The sequence below is a fragment of the Mus musculus genome, chromosome 2, assembly GCF_000001635.26.
Source record: "Mus musculus strain C57BL/6J chromosome 2, GRCm38.p6 C57BL/6J".
Lineage (NCBI taxonomy): Eukaryota > Metazoa > Chordata > Mammalia > Rodentia > Muridae > Mus > Mus musculus.
The window spans coordinates 86,370,499-86,386,416 of NC_000068.7; the positions used below are offsets into that span (position 1 = coordinate 86,370,499).

Sequence of the window (15,918 nt, forward strand, 5' to 3'; positions counted from 1 at the left end):
TCTCTTCCCAATGATGGCCGAATAGGCCATCTTCTGCTACATATGCAGCTAGAGACACAAGCTCTGGGGGTACTGGTTAGTTCATATTGTTGTTCCACCTATAGGGTTGCAGACCCCTTCAGCTCCTTGGATACTTTCTCTAGCTCCTCAATTGGGGTCCTGTGTTCCATCCAAAAGATAACAGTGAGCAAGTAACTGACCATGGGATAAACCCTGAGAACTATGAGCCAGATAAGTTGTCCCTCTATTATTATTTCCTTCAAGAGATTGTGAGGATAAAGAAAGCAAAACTCTGTAAGATGTTCACAGATCTGGGACCCTCTTCTAACATCTACAAACAAACATGTATGAACAGCAAAAGGGTCAATGTTAAGGTATTGTAAGGAATGGAGATTGTGGCTCAATAGCAAAAGTTCCATTCAGTTTCATCAGTATAATTCTCTGCCTGAAATACTATAGATATGTAGTAGTATCAGGAAAATCAAGAATGGTGAATAGTAAATTTTTGGTTCACTCACTATCATTGTTTTAGTATTTATATGTAAATTTTAACATTTTTTAACCTGTCTGTGAATAATAGTCCTAGCTTTTGATTAAGATTGACAAAAATTTGTAGATAAGAATTTGTAGGATGAAGGTTTTTACAACAATAAATCTCTCATTACCCTACCTAGTTAATCTGGTTGTGCTTCAGTGGTATGTTTGTGTGTGTGTGTTAGCCCTGCTGGGAGAAGGTATCCAAGGGTGTAGAGTTATCAAGGGAGGCTCCTCCTTCTCTGAGAAGTTGAGGAGGTAATGGGGCAGGGATTTGTAAGGGTAGTACAGAGAGGACAGGATGGGGACATCTATGTGAATATAAAGTAAAGAAAAATTATTGAAGAAATAATGTCTATATTGTTACGTACATCTATGATGTTCAGAACACACACACATACACACACCACACACACACACACACACACACACACACACACACACACACACACACAAACGCACGCACACACACACACACACACACAGAGAGCAAGAGAGAGAGAGAGAGAGAGAGAGAGAGAGAGAGAGAGAGAGAGAGAGAGGATGAGAATATAGGTGGTATGGTACAGAACTCAATACACATATTTATAGAGTAGAATGCAATAGATGAACTCGTCTCTGATGAATGGAAGCTGTGTATTTGAAAAATTTTTACCTCCATGCTTCCATGTGACATAGTATAGTAGGTATTAAATATGAGAATATTGAGTAAACAGAGCAAAATACTAGAAGGAAACAATATAATAAAATCTGGAAAATTAACTGCAAAGCAATGGATAAAAACCTGTTTTGAAAGGCTGAAGAAGTTGGGCTCTTATGACTACACATAGCAGCAGTTGATTTGACCCAGGAAATTGAATGGCACATGCCACTGGCTTTTTCTTCTTTTTCTAATCTTATTATGCTCAAGATTCCTGCCTATTGGGAAGTGCTGCTCATGTTAAAGGCAGAGGTTGTTCCCTCAATTGTTTTCCTACATGTTAGTCATATATGGTAAAGTTTTCACAAGCACACCCATAACATTATTTTAATAATGACCCCAGAAATTCTTAATTTACTCGAGTTGGCAATTAAAAGAAGTGTTCATCACAATGTTACTTTGAATGAAAAATAAAGCCTGCCTGTGTGATTATACATATTCTGAGATAAAGAAGTTCTTATGGTTGATTTTGTTTTGACCAATAATGATCACAAAAGAAAAGGAGTGAAAATGTGTATGTACCAAGATATATTACAGTAAATGTAAAGCTGACAATCATTATTTGAAATCTATAAGTGAATAGTACCTAATGCTAAAAGACTGTCCTGGGAGTTAAGAAATTCAAGGAAATAGATAATACTGTTGAGTTTCCAAAAGAAATACACAGTTCACATACCAAAGGATATAAAGAAAAACAATATCTAGAATGGCTTAACCTACTACAGCTAACAACTCTCTGATCTACAAACCCTCATTTTTATGGGCACTGTTTAACTTTTCTTAAATTCAGATCAACGAATGTGATAACACACTGATCTATAAGGTCTGGTTTTTCAATTACGATCCTCCTCTGAAGTCATTTTATTTGCTTCTGAGCCATCCCTGAACTCACATCCTCACTTCACTTTCAATCTAACTTCCCTCTATGCCTGTACAATGTACATGTACATGTGTGGGGTTAGCGATCAATTTTCTGACAAGTTTTGTCACCAATACCTTTGTGAATACATGAGATATTCTGAATATAGTCAGACAGCTTTTTTGTTAAGGGAAATTTTACTCCAATTCACTATTTCAAAATATATACAACTATGATTTATCTTAAGACATAGTTCAAAAATAAATCTACACAACATTATTAGTTTTAAGCAAAAAAAAAAAATGTTGCATTGGTTTTTGGATAAAAATCTAAACTGTTTTGGATGTATGTGTAAAGGGAGAGGGTTTGCCATTAGAAAATCCCAGATATCAGGGGAGCAAAATATTCCCAGGACCCAAGAGAGATGACACTAACCTAAATACCCAACAAAGGGGACAGAAAACCTGTAGAGACCATATCCAGTGGATAGGCATTACTACTGGTTCAGGGATGGGGCCACCCACCCATCTTAAAAATTTTAAACCAGAATTATCCCCCTCTAAAGGAAGTGCAGAGACAAAGAGTAGAGCAGAGACTGAAGGAAAGGCCATTCAGAGACTGCCCCATATAAGGATCCCACTCATCTGCACACAAAAAAGTATAGACAATACTGTTGGTGGCAAGACGAGCTTGCTGACAGGAACCTGGAATGGCTGTCTTCTGAGAGTCTCTGCCAGTGCCTGACAAATACAGATGCAGGTGCTTGCAGCCAATCATCAGGCTGAACATGGTGCCCCCAATGGAAGAGTTAGGAGGACTGAAGGACCAGAAAGTGATTGATAGCCCACAGGAAGAACAGCAATATCAAATAACTGAATTTCTCAAAGCTTCCAGTGAGTAAACCACTAACCAAGGAGTAAACATGGAGGGACCCATGGCTCCTGCTGCATATGTAGGATTGCTTTATCTGGCATTAATGGGATGGGAGGCCCTTGTTCCTGTGGAGGCTTGGTGCCCCAGATTAGAGGGATGCTAGCTTGGTGCGGCAGGAATGGAAGTGTGGGTAGTGGAGCATCATCAAATAAGAAGGAGGGATGGGTAATAATATGGGGTTTTGCAAAGGGGAAACCAGGAAGGGGGAAATTTGAAACATAAATAAATAAAATAACCAATATAAAAATAAACAAACAAAAAACCCAAAAGCAATACACATAATTTTTTTCATGAGATTGATTTCATTTGGCTTTTCACATATCCAATACCTGGGTGTACTGAACACTTATTTCAATATTTATCTTTTTCTGAAAAATAATAATTTTTGTTACATAGTATATCATTAAGAATAAAATAAATGCATACTCAAATATTAAGAGTTAGATGAATGAATGATATTTTGCAAAAAACCTGAAGGATTTAACTATCTATAATAATTGTTCAGAACCCGTCTGTTGCTAGAATGTCTGATTATTGATATTCCTAAGAAATGATTCTTGAAAACCTCCAGTCTGTGTTGAAGCATTCCCTTGTTTATCAATTATGACATTTTCATAGTAAGACTTGGACTCAGCATTTTGTGCTCGTGATGCAATAACTGTACCATAATCCATAACTTAAGCCCCCTGGCTGCCCTTGCAGTAAATTGTATTCTGTCTTTTAAATAAAATTGTTAACTTGTAAATTAACTTATTATTTTTCTCCTTTGGGTAAAAAATATGGGATAAAACAACAACAACAACAACGACAAAACAGTAAATCCAATTGCTTCTGAAGTTTTAGGTCCTGACATTTACCAACAATATCTTTGAAGAACAGTGCCTTTTTTAAAAAAAGAAGGAAAGGAAATCTTTAAATAAAAAAATTATGGTTAAAATTCATATAAGATTGAATCGTTTGCATGGATTTTTTAGGAATTCTTTCAATGCACACTTTACATCCTTGTTTCTCAAGCTATAGATGACAGGGTTCAACATTGGAATTATTAGGGTGTAGAACACAGAAGCCATCTTGTCAGTGTCTAAGGAGTGATTAGTCCGTGGTTGTAGATACATGAAGAGAAGTGTGCCATAGAACACAGTGACAGCCATCATGTGAGAAGCACAAGTAGAGAAGGCTTTCTTCCTTCCTTCAGATGAACGGATCCTCAAAATTGCAAGTATTATGTTGAAATAGGATATAAGTACAATAATCATAGAGAAAAACAAGTTTGTCGCTGAGAAAAAAAATACAACAGTTTCTGGAAGGTGAGTGTCAGAGCAGGACAGAGCTAACAGAGGGACATTATCACAGTAAAAGTGGTTGATTACATTGGAAGAGCAATAAGAAACAGAGAACACACAAGGTGTCACAACAATGGCTGTGACAAAGCTAAAGAGGTAAGTGAGAAACACCAGCAGAAGGCAGACCCGTCGAGACACCACCACCATGTAGAGCAGTGGGTTGCAGATGGCGACATAGCGGTCATAGGCCATCACAGCCAGCATAAAGATCTCTGCTACAATGAAAACCAGGAATCCTCCAAGCTGCGTGGCACATTCGTAGTATAAGGTGGTTTTCTTACTGACTAAGAAGTTGACCAGCATTTTAGGAGCAATGACAGTGGAGTTGCCAAAGTTGATGATCGCCAGGTGTCTGAGGAAGAAGTACATGGGAGTTTGCAGGCGTGAGTCCACGGAGGTCAGGGTGATGATGCCCAGGTTCCCTGCTGCTGTCAGAAGGTAGATGACCAAGAAGAGAAAGAAAAGTGGAACCTGCAGTTCTGGACGGTCAGATACCCCCATGAGTATGAACTCCGTGACATGAGTGAGATTCCCTGTTGCCATTATATGTTCATCTTTTAATGTGGAAAATAAAAATATTATCAGGTCACCATTTCTGTCTTACATAATAGAGTGCTAAATGTCTCATTCTAAGTCATTTTATTTAGAATGACAAATCTAAAACATGTTCAATCATGCTTACTCTTTTTCCTTATCTGTGCATAAATATGAGAAACATCAGAGAGTACTGTGGCTTCAAGTGTCTTAGACAACTGTTAATTAGCATTGATATGATTATACGAATCACAACATTATGAAATACCTGAATTATATTTGTGCATACACACACACACACACACACACACACACACACACACACACAAACACACACACACCTCTGAGGAGTTGAACCAAAGTGACTAGATTATCTGGTTATTAGCTTTGCATCTTTTAGGCTCTTCTCATTGATTCTTCTTACATTTCTGACTCATTTTCTTGAAAACAAATCTATTATTTGATATTCATCCATCTTAGTATCTTGCTACAAATCTTAATCCTTTTTAATCATAATTCATTTCTTCTGCCAATTCATCTAGTCCTGCCATATTGTTCTGGCTTCTAGTTAATTTCAGTTCTATTACTTTCTTCTTGCATTCTCATCTGGCATTTCCATTAGAATTTAATTACGTCTATTTAAATTGTTTTTAATAATTTCAATTTAGCACTAACAATATTTTCAAGACTGTGTCTCTCTTTATGTCCCATTTTATATGATAATTACCAACCATCACTCTAAAGAACTTCTGGGTGCTTTGTCAGTTGGATGTGGCATCCTGCTTGGTACTATTATTTACAGTTGCTGATAAATGTTGATTGGTTTGGTTTAGAATGGTAGAATACTGAATGGAAAGTATTTTTACCTTTATATAACACAAAATTTCTCTAATAATAGGTTATATAGAGTCTATGTATTTATTCATAATATATTTACAATGTATTTTATATGTAATTTGTTATAAGTTCCACGATGTTCTATAGGCTAATTTTGGAATATGGTTATAAGTATTTTTCAATATTTAAATTATCTAAAATCTAGGTAAAGCAGTATTGTCATTGCAAAACATCAACGCGATGTGATTTTATTTACTCTGACTGAGATGTTTGATTATTTGTTTACTCAGTTTTGGTGATTTAAAAAAAAACTAACTTGGTTTTATAATTTGCAAATGAAATGATAAAATAGATATATAAAGTATATACATAACTGATCCCAGTAATAGTGCTGCTTTTCTGCTTTTAAAAGTTTGTTGAATTTTCTCAATAAATCCTATCTTAATAATGATTTTAAAGCTTTAAATACATATAGCAAGTACATTATAATTTTGTACATCGAAACTTAAAAAAAACAACAATATATTGCTAAATAACTGAAAAATAGTAGAAAATAATGTAATACATAAAAGTAATAAATATATACAGTATGTAAGTGTTCTTCAATGTAATACAAATTATTCTATATGGACTGAATTTCGTAGTGCACCCTATAAACTATATGACATGTCATTAAGATTGAGTATTTTTAAAAGTAGGTCATGTGATATCAAATATCTACAAACATTAATGTAGATCTGTGTGATTGCTTGAAAATTGATGGTCTAAAATTTTACAATTGGAATACATGAGTTATAGTTTCTTTCCCTCATATTTTGTGTCACAGCACTATGCTTCTATAGACATGATTGTTTTCTTGGAAAGTCAGCTTCAGGTGTTTAACATGATATGAGTTACATTAATGGTACTATTTCTTCTCCAGTTGTTACATGAAAAAATATCAAGTAGCATTTGCTTTGACATACAGAGCTTTCTATCAATGTAATCTTACATTAACAACAAGAATCAATTACATCATTAACAACTATTGTTTTGGCTAAAATTTGAGCAATTATTTTTGAGAGCTAGAGTTTCTGTATATATTTAATATATTTAATTATTAAATCAATGATGTACTAAAACATAATTAACAAAGCCAATGACATTATGATTTTGGTAATCAATGTTAAAAATAGCCATTTTTAGAACTACTCAAGTGTTTTCTTTGTCCTCATCAGAATCTTGCTTAACTCTCACTGGATGCAGTGTTTTAACTTTGCAAATTTTCTTAAATTAGTTTTCAGGTAGAAATATGTAATTGGTGAGCCATAAGAAACTATCAACACTTGAACAATTTTAATCTCCATAATTTTACTATCTTCATTTTACTTCTCAAACTCTCAGAATTTGATTTAGAAATGACATTATAAAACATTTCTTAATTATCTTCTGAGATTTCAATATGTAATTTTACTAGTTCTCAAAAACTAAATCGTCCTTTCCACTGTATGTATTCCAGGAATCCAACTCAGGGTCTTTTGGATGAAATGCTGCTACTTTACCAGAGCGCTCATTCCTGAACATTAGAGATCTGCCTTCAGGAATTTTTTGTGTGTCTCTTAATTTTGAATTGTGAACAAAACCATTAACTCTTAAGTAGCAGGAAATATTTCAGCCACCCAATAGATAACAATTTAAAAACAGAAAGAGAGAGAGAGAGAGAGAGAGAGAGAGAGAGAGAGAGAGAGAGAGAGAGAGAGAGAGAGAGAGAGAGAGAGAACAACTCACCTTTTACTGTTAGTAATCTTGTAAGCGAGTTTTGGAAACACAGAATTATGCATGTCAGAGACTCTTCAGATATCTCTTCTGTTCTACCACTTCTATGACAGATTAAAAACCTCTGTGTACTCTATGGAAAATCTCACTTTACTCGCAATCTCTTCCTCTGAATTAGCAGCCCAGGCCAATTTTTTTTAAAGTAGATAGACTGGATATAAGTAATTAATATCTCTGTCCCAGATCCAGCATTCTTAGATCAGAAGCCTGAGTTCCTAGGAAAAGAATTTAAATGGTAATCAAAAGATTGAAGGTTTTGATAGACATTTGGACTCTGAATTTAGTCCAATAAATAAATGAAATACATTATAAACTACCAGTGAGAACAATCTACTAGGACCTACAACCAATATGATGTCCCTATGAAGGTAACTGAACAGTTTTAAATATTTCTGTCCCTAGAGACTAGCTCATTGAGATGCATTTACTTATTTGCTGCAGTCCCTACACATAAGAAATTAATTTTTAAAGAAAAAGCTTGATTCCTGGGGGACAGATAGACAAATGGTAAGCTCATTAGCAGGTCCCCACTCATCTTTTCACAAAGGTGAAACATGAATGCTGCTCATGGATTCACCTGGATGTTTATGCTAGCAAGTAGATGTAATGGTTACATCAACTTATTCATTATTTGTTTATTTTATGGTGTATCTCTGTACAACATTCTAATTTGAAAAAGTTGGAAGTACTGAGACTTACTGGGAAGAAGGGACAATTGTTAAAACCATACTATATGGCCTAGCTATTTAATTTTAAATACAGGGATAGAATGACTATAAACCTACTATTCTGCTCAAACAGCAAACAAAAGTATATGAGATATAAAAACTATTTGCTCTATAGTATGTATAGGTGTGTCATGCAGCACAAATTTGTTTAATTCTTCTAAAATTTTGGAAATAAACAATTTTTAGTTTGGCAGAAAAATTATAATACTGAATTATTTATTTTTAAATACTATTTAACAAACCTCTCCCATCAATTCATTCTCAATTAATTTGCTTTTGGGTAGACTTATTTTTATTATGTTTTTATATCTTGTTTTCTAATTCTAATTATATTTTAAGATTTCCTTTGGGTTTTTTTTCTGGCTTTTTACTTTTTAGTATATTACACTTTTATATATTGTGAACAATTTTAAATTTAAATAGCATCTTCCTCTGCTCCTCCAATACTTCCAGTCTCTTTTCCCCTCATTATTCACCAAACTTTAACTTATTTATCAAGAACAAGCAAACAAAAATTCCAAAATATATAACAGCAAAACCAAGAAAAAAGATCACACCTTGAATGAAACAACAACAACAAAATCTACCAAACTGTTATTAAATAAAAGCACTTAACAAAATTGTGAAGTACATTATATGTTGGTCAACTTCTCACACAACCAAAAATATAATCTTTACTTTTTTGTTATACATATAAATAAAAGTAATAAAAAAGTATATATATATATGTATGTATTTGTGTACCGATATATGGATCTAAGTACAGGTTTCTGCAGAGCTCAGAGAATGGCATTTGATCCTAATAAGCTGGAATTTTAAGCAGTTGTAAGCAATCGGTCATGGGTACTCGAAACTGAACTTAGGTCCTAGACAAGAACATTATGCACTTTAATCACTAAAGTATCTCTCCAATGATCTCCCACACACAATTACTTTTACAAATATTTTGTTTCTCTAGCATTATTGTTTGTGTTTATGTGTCTCTGTGTGTATACAAATGTCAGAGCACAACTTCCAGGAGTCATTTCTTTCCTTCCACTTTTGTTGAGTCCTGGTTTTTAAACTCATGTTGTCAATTTTACGAAGTTCATTTAAACTCTAAGACATCTTACCTGTCATTCACTCCAAATATTATAATGTCCAGGAATGAAAACCTATTAAATTACTACTATAGCCTGTACTCTACTCAGTTTATGGTTTTGTTTGATATTAATTTCTTCAGTTACATTTCAAATACTATTCCAAATGTCCCCTATACCCTCCCCCCACCCTGTTCCCCAACCTACCCACTCCTGCTTCCTGGCCCTGGCACTCCACTGTACTGGGGCGTATTATCTTCACAAGACCAAGGGCATCTCCTCCAATTGATGGCCAAATAGGCCATCTTCTGTTTATTTATGTTTTTGTTAATGTTGTTCTTCTTCTTTTTTTCAACTTTGCAAGATCGTTTTAAATTTAATTTTTCCCAATTTTTATTAGATATTTTCTTCATTTACATTCCAAATGCTATCCCGAAAGTCCCCTGTAACCTCCCCCACCCTGTCCCCATACCCATAAACTCCCACTTCTTGGCCCTGGCGTTCCCCTGTACTGGGGCATATAAAGTGGCCTCTTTTCTCAATGATGGCCTTTTTTATAGGTAATTAATGTTTCTCTAATTTATTTTAAGTTTCTTCTTTTAACCAGTTTTTCATATTTTAAATGACATTTACAAAGTATATCAAATTCAATGAAACAAATTTCATAGTTTTTCATCCAATTCTAGTTCATAGCTTACAAAAATTGTATAAATATATTGTATATAAAACATTTTGAAATGTCATGAATTAAATTACAATAAAATGCAAAATATCAAAATGATTAAAATGCCTAAATTTAAACATCATCACACTGATATGATGTGGTATCATAAGTAATATTATTTATATTAGAAATAAGTTATTGAGTTATATTCATTTCTGAGTGTCCCTGTCAATATGGATGTTAGTAACTTTTATATTTCTCTCAAATTAATTTATATCTTTTCACTGAACTTAATTCATGGTAATAAAATATGGTGAAATTGCAATAATTTAAACATTTTATTCCTTTATGATTATTAATGACTAATAGTGTGGTTTTACTTTTTCATGTTGAATTTTCTACTAAAAATAAATTGGACTAGATTTTGTTTTTTTTTCTAATTCTTTTTATTATTATTATTTTAAATCTTTCTTTACAGTCCAGTTGTTAGCTCCCTCCTGTTCTGCCCTCCAATAGCTCCTCATCCCATTCCTCTTCCCCCACCTCTAAGAGGATGAGCCTCACACACCCTTCCCAACACCCTGCCAGATATCCCCATTCCCTGGGGCCTCAAGACTCTTAAGTGTTAGGTGCCTTTTCTGTCATTGAGGTCAGACCAGGCAGTCTTATGTTATTTATGTGTCCAGGGCCTCAGACCAATTAGTGTATCCTGCCTAGTTGGGGGATTAGTGTCTGAGAGATTTCAGGGGTTCAGGTTTGTTGAGACGACAGACATGTTTTTCCTATGGGGTCACCCTCCTCCTTAAGTTCTTCAAGCATTTGCATAATTCAACCACAGGGTTCCCCGACTTCATTTCAAAGGTTAGGTGTAAGCATCTGCTTCTCTCTCAGTCAGCTGCTTGTTGTGCCTCTTGGAGTATAGCTATGCTAGGCTCCTGTTGGTAAGTACACCATAACATCAGTAATAGTGTCAGGCCTTGGAACCTCACCTTGAGATGGGTCCCAATTTGGGCCTGTCACTTGATCTTCTTTCCCTTAGTCTGTTCTACATTTTTGTCCCTGCGGTTCTTTTACACAGGAACAAATTTTACTAGGTCAAATTTTTTGACTGTGGGATGTCAACTCCATCATTCCACTTGATGCCCTGTCTTTCTACTGGAGGTAGATTCTACACGTTTCTTCTCCCCATTGTTAGGCATTTCACCACCTTTGAGTCTTGAGATTCTCTCACCTTCCAGATCTCTGGTACATTCTTGATGGTCTCCCCACCTCCCATCTCCAGAGGTTGCATATCTCCATTCATTGTGCTGCTCCTTGGGGCTTTGCTCCTTGTCCCCAGTCAAACCTGATCATGTTATCTTTTCCCCTGCCCCTCCCCCTCCCTACACCCAACCAGTTTTCTCCCTCTCTCTGCCCTTTCCTTTCTTCTCCCTCCCAAGTGTGATTGAAGCATCCTCACTTGGGCCTTTTGGCTTGTTAACCTTCTTGAGTTCTGTGGATTGTATCCTGGGTATTATGTACTTTCTTGGCTAATATCTATTTAATAATGAGTACATACCATGCATGTCCTTTTAGGTCTTAGATACCTCATTCATGATGACATTTTAAAGTTTCATCCATTTCCTTGCAAAATTCACTATGCTCTCATTCATAATGGATGACTAGTATTTCATTGTATACATGAACCACATTTTCTGTATCCATTCTTTCATTGTGGGACCTCTCGATTGTTTCTAGCTTCTGGCTATCACAAATAAGACTGCTATGAACAATAGTAGAGCACATGTGCTTTTGATACATGGGGCAGTTTGGGCTATATGCCCAGAAGTTGTATAACTGGGCGTAAGTTTCCTATTTCCAATTTTCTGAGGAACCTCCAGATTGATTTATAGAGCAGTTGTATCAGTTTGCAATTCCACCAGCAATGGAGGAGTGTTCCTCTTTCTTCACATTTTCAATATTCTTGCCCACATGTGCTGTCACCTGAGTATTTGAGCCTAGCCACTCTTATTGAAATAAGGTGGAATCTCAGGTTCATTTTGATTTGCATTTCCCTGATCACTAAGGACTTTGAACATTTCTTTAAGTGCTTATTGGCCATTCGAAGTTCATCTGTTGTTAATTCTCTCTTTAGTTCTATACCCCATTTTTGATTGGGTTGTTTGGACTTTTTAGTGGTTAGCTTTCTGAGTTCTCATATATATTGGATAATAGCCCTATATCAGATGTAGCGTTAGTGAAGACTTTTTCCCAGTATCAGTAGGTTGCTTGATTTTTCCTACTGACTATGTCCTTTGCCTTATAGATGCTTTCAGTTTCATGAGGTACCATTTATCAATTCTTGATCTTGGAGCCTGAGACATTAGAGTTCTGTATAGGAAAATTTCCCCCATGCCCATGAGTTCGAGGTTCTTTTTTTTTTTTCCCACATTCTCTCCTATTTCATTGTGTATATCTGGCTTTACGTTGAAGTTCTTGATTCACTTCAATTTGAGCTTTGTGCAAGGTGACAAATATGGATCTATATCTATTTTTCTATGTACCAACTGCCAGCCAGACCAGAACCAATTATTGAAGATGTTTTCTTTTGCCCAGTGTATATTTTTGGAATCTTTGTCAAAGAAAAAGTGTCCATAAATGTGTGGTTTTATTTCTGGGTCTTCAATTATATTACATTGATCAACCTGCCTGTTTCTATACCAATACCATGTAATTTTTATCACTATTGTTATGGAGTACTGATTAAGGTCAGCAAGGGTGTTTACCTCTAAAGTTCTTTTATTTTTGAGAATTGGTTTTGCTATCCTGGGTATTTTGTTTTCCATAAAAAATTGAGAAATACTCTTTTCATGTCTTTAAAAAATTGTGTTGGAATTTTGTTGGGGATTTCATTGAATCTGTAGACTGCTTTTGGTACAATGGTCAATTTTACTATGTATGTTCATCTTACTTATCCATGAGCATGGGAGATTTCTTCATTTTCTGAGGTCTTCTTTGATTTCTTTCTGGAGAAATTTGAAGTTCTTGTAAAACAGATCTTTCACTTGTTTTGTTAGAATTACCCCAAGATATTTTATATTATTTGTGACTATTGTGAAGGGTGTTTTTTCCCCAATTTCTTTCTCAGCCCATCTACCATTTGTATAAAGGAAGGCTAGTGATTGTTTCTTTTAATTTTATCTCTGACCACTTTGCTGAATTCGTTTATTAGCTGTAGAAGTTCACTGATAGAATTTTTGCAATGTCTTATGTATACCCTCATATTATCTGAAAATAGTGATACCTTGACTTCTTCTTTGGCAACTTTTTTTGTCCCTTGATCTCCTTTTGTTGTCCTATTGCTCTGTTTAGAACTTTGAGAACTGTATTGAATAGATACAGGGGGAGTGGGCAGCCTTGTCTTTTCCTTGATTTTATTGGGATTGCTTCAGGTATCTTTCCATTTAATTTGATAATGGCTGTTGCTTTGATATATATTTCTTTTATTATGTTTAGGAATGGGCCTTCAATTCCTGTTCTCTCTAATACTTTTAACATGAAGGGCTGTTGTATTTTGTCAAATGTCTTTTCAGCATCTAAGGAGATGATCATGTAATTTTTTTCTTTGACTTTGTTTATATTTTCCAATATATATTTATAGTTTTAAAATATAAACTATGTATACTTAGCATTTAAATATAATTTTATTCTAACAAATTCACTTGTTTAATAATCAATTATTTTAATATCCATGTGAATATTCATATACTTTTTATTCTTCTATGAACACACATTTATCAATTGATAGGTGGCACAGACATATTTGCTACAGTATGCAAAAGATGGTATGAAACTTAACTAGAAGTACTTTTGTGAACCTTGAGGTATTAGAAAGGTGCTATCACGATACATAAAGATATATTTCTCTCCATTTATTACTATACTTTGGTTAGACATACAGCCTATTTTAATTGTGATATTATTCTTGCTTAGCAAAATGATACAATCAAAGCCTGTACTGAAACAAATACTGTACTCACTTTTGCATGGGTCAAATTAAAGGATATCCTTTCATCACAGTATAACAAGTTATCTACTTAATAGATTCAGACTTCATGTATAAGACAATACAGCATTTAAACAATTTTTATTATTATAATTTATTGAAGTTCATAATGTTCAAATAAGATCATAAGATAAAATAAATATCAAGCCAATAATTGAAAATAAAAGAAACATTTATACAAGTTTTTGTAGGAGAATTTAAGCTTTTATCTGAATTTTTACATGCCACTTAGATGCAAATATACAGTGAAATAGAAAAAATATAGATAATACAAAGAAGAATTAAGTTGTTTGAGTGATAAAATACAACAACAACAACAACAACAACAACAAACTAACAAGCCCTGGAGCATCAAAGATGAATGTAAGTTTGATGAAAGAAAAAGAGAAAGATCCTGGAGTCCCATCCTGTGATGAGACATTTAAGCAAGGTCAATAGGAAGTTACAAGCAAAGCTCAGAACTTAAGCTTTCCTTCACTTTGATGAATTTAGATTTTCACACAACTCATATAAATGAATGAATCCAAAAACCTAATGAAGATGTTTAGATAAAAATCCAACACATTCATTCATTAAGAAAACTTAATGAATCAAGCATACACTTGCCATTGAAGCCCTGGTCTACAGTTCCTGTTCTTTCTAAAGAGCAAATCTATATCACCAAACCTTGTGGTCTTTATGTTCTCAGAATATTTTCTGTGATCATATATCTTCTATTTTTGGAAATGCACCCAGACATCTTCAGTAAAAGGGATTGAGTTCCATTGATTTCTTCATATATTTTCATACAGGATTTAGAAGCTTAGCTACAAGAAATAATGATAAGAAATAATTTTGTTGAACATTTGTAATTTTGAAACATTTGTATGGAAAACAAAGAGTGCGGGATGAAAATCCTATGTCAATTTCAAAAGAAAACCATGTATTTTTTTCAATGTTCTATGGAGAGCATCTTTTACATCTTTATTTCTCAAGCTGTAGATCAAGGGATTCAACATGGGGATAACCATGGTATAAAATATTGAAGCCACTTTATCAGTATCAAAGGAATGACTGGATTTGGGCTGCATATACATAAATATCAAAGTCCCATAGAAGACAGTGACCATTGTCAGGTGGGACCCACAGGTAGAGAAAGCCTTGCGCCTGCCCTCAGCAGAGTGCATCCTGATAATAGCTATGAGAATGAGCAGGTAGGACACAAGAACAAGCAGAAGAGAGGAAATCAAATTAAAAGCTGATAAGTACAACAATATCACCTCAATTTCTTGTGTATTTGAGCAGACCAAAGATAACAAAGGAAGACTGTCACAGTAGAAATGACTAATGACATTGGAGCCACAGAAAGACAAAGTGAAAATCTTAATTGTGATTAAAAGAGCCACAATTGTACAGTAGACATAAGGGATTACTACAAGCACCAAGCATAGTCTTTTTGACATGATGACCATATAGAACAGAGGCTTACAGATAGCCACATAGCGGTCATAGGACATTGCAGACAGAATATAAATTTCACAAGCAATGAACATACTAAAGAAAGACAACTGGATCGCACAAAGATGAAATGATATTGTATTTTGATCTACAAGAAAATTTTGTAACATTTTTGGTCCCACAGCTGTTGTATAACCAAGGTCTGTAGTAGAGAGGTGTCTGAGAAAAAAGTACATGGGTGTTTGTAGTCTGGAGTCCACCAAGGTAAGGATGATCATGCCCAAGTTGCCAATCAGAGATATCAGATAGATTATGAGGAAAAGTACAAATAATGGAGGCTGCAGTTCAGGGCAGGCAGTGATGCCCATCAGGATGAATTCAGTCACCATTGTGAGGTTATGGTTCTCCAT

At 34.6% G+C, this 15,918-nt stretch overlaps 2 protein-coding genes across 2 annotated transcripts; both read right to left on the reverse strand.

The window, feature by feature from the left end:
* Positions 1-3,964: 3,964 nt before the first annotated feature.
* Olfr1057 (olfactory receptor 1057) lies at positions 3,965-4,912 on the reverse strand. The gene has a single exon (NM_207563.2). It carries the CDS (start codon positions 4,910-4,912, stop codon positions 3,965-3,967), a length of 948 nt encoding a protein of 315 aa, NP_997446.1.
* A 10,055-nt stretch (positions 4,913-14,967) lies between these two features.
* On the reverse strand, positions 14,968-15,918 carry Olfr1058 (olfactory receptor 1058). The gene has a single exon (NM_146391.2). It carries the CDS (start codon positions 15,916-15,918, stop codon positions 14,968-14,970), a length of 951 nt encoding a protein of 316 aa, NP_666503.2.

Bases quoted from the DNA above. Each gene is read 5' to 3' on its own strand.
- Olfr1057 (NM_207563.2), bottom strand. From the start codon at position 4,912: ATGGCAACAGGGAATCTCACTCATGTCACGGAGTTCATACTCATGGGG.
- Olfr1058 (NM_146391.2), bottom strand. From the start codon at position 15,918: ATGGAGAACCATAACCTCACAATGGTGACTGAATTCATCCTGATGGGC.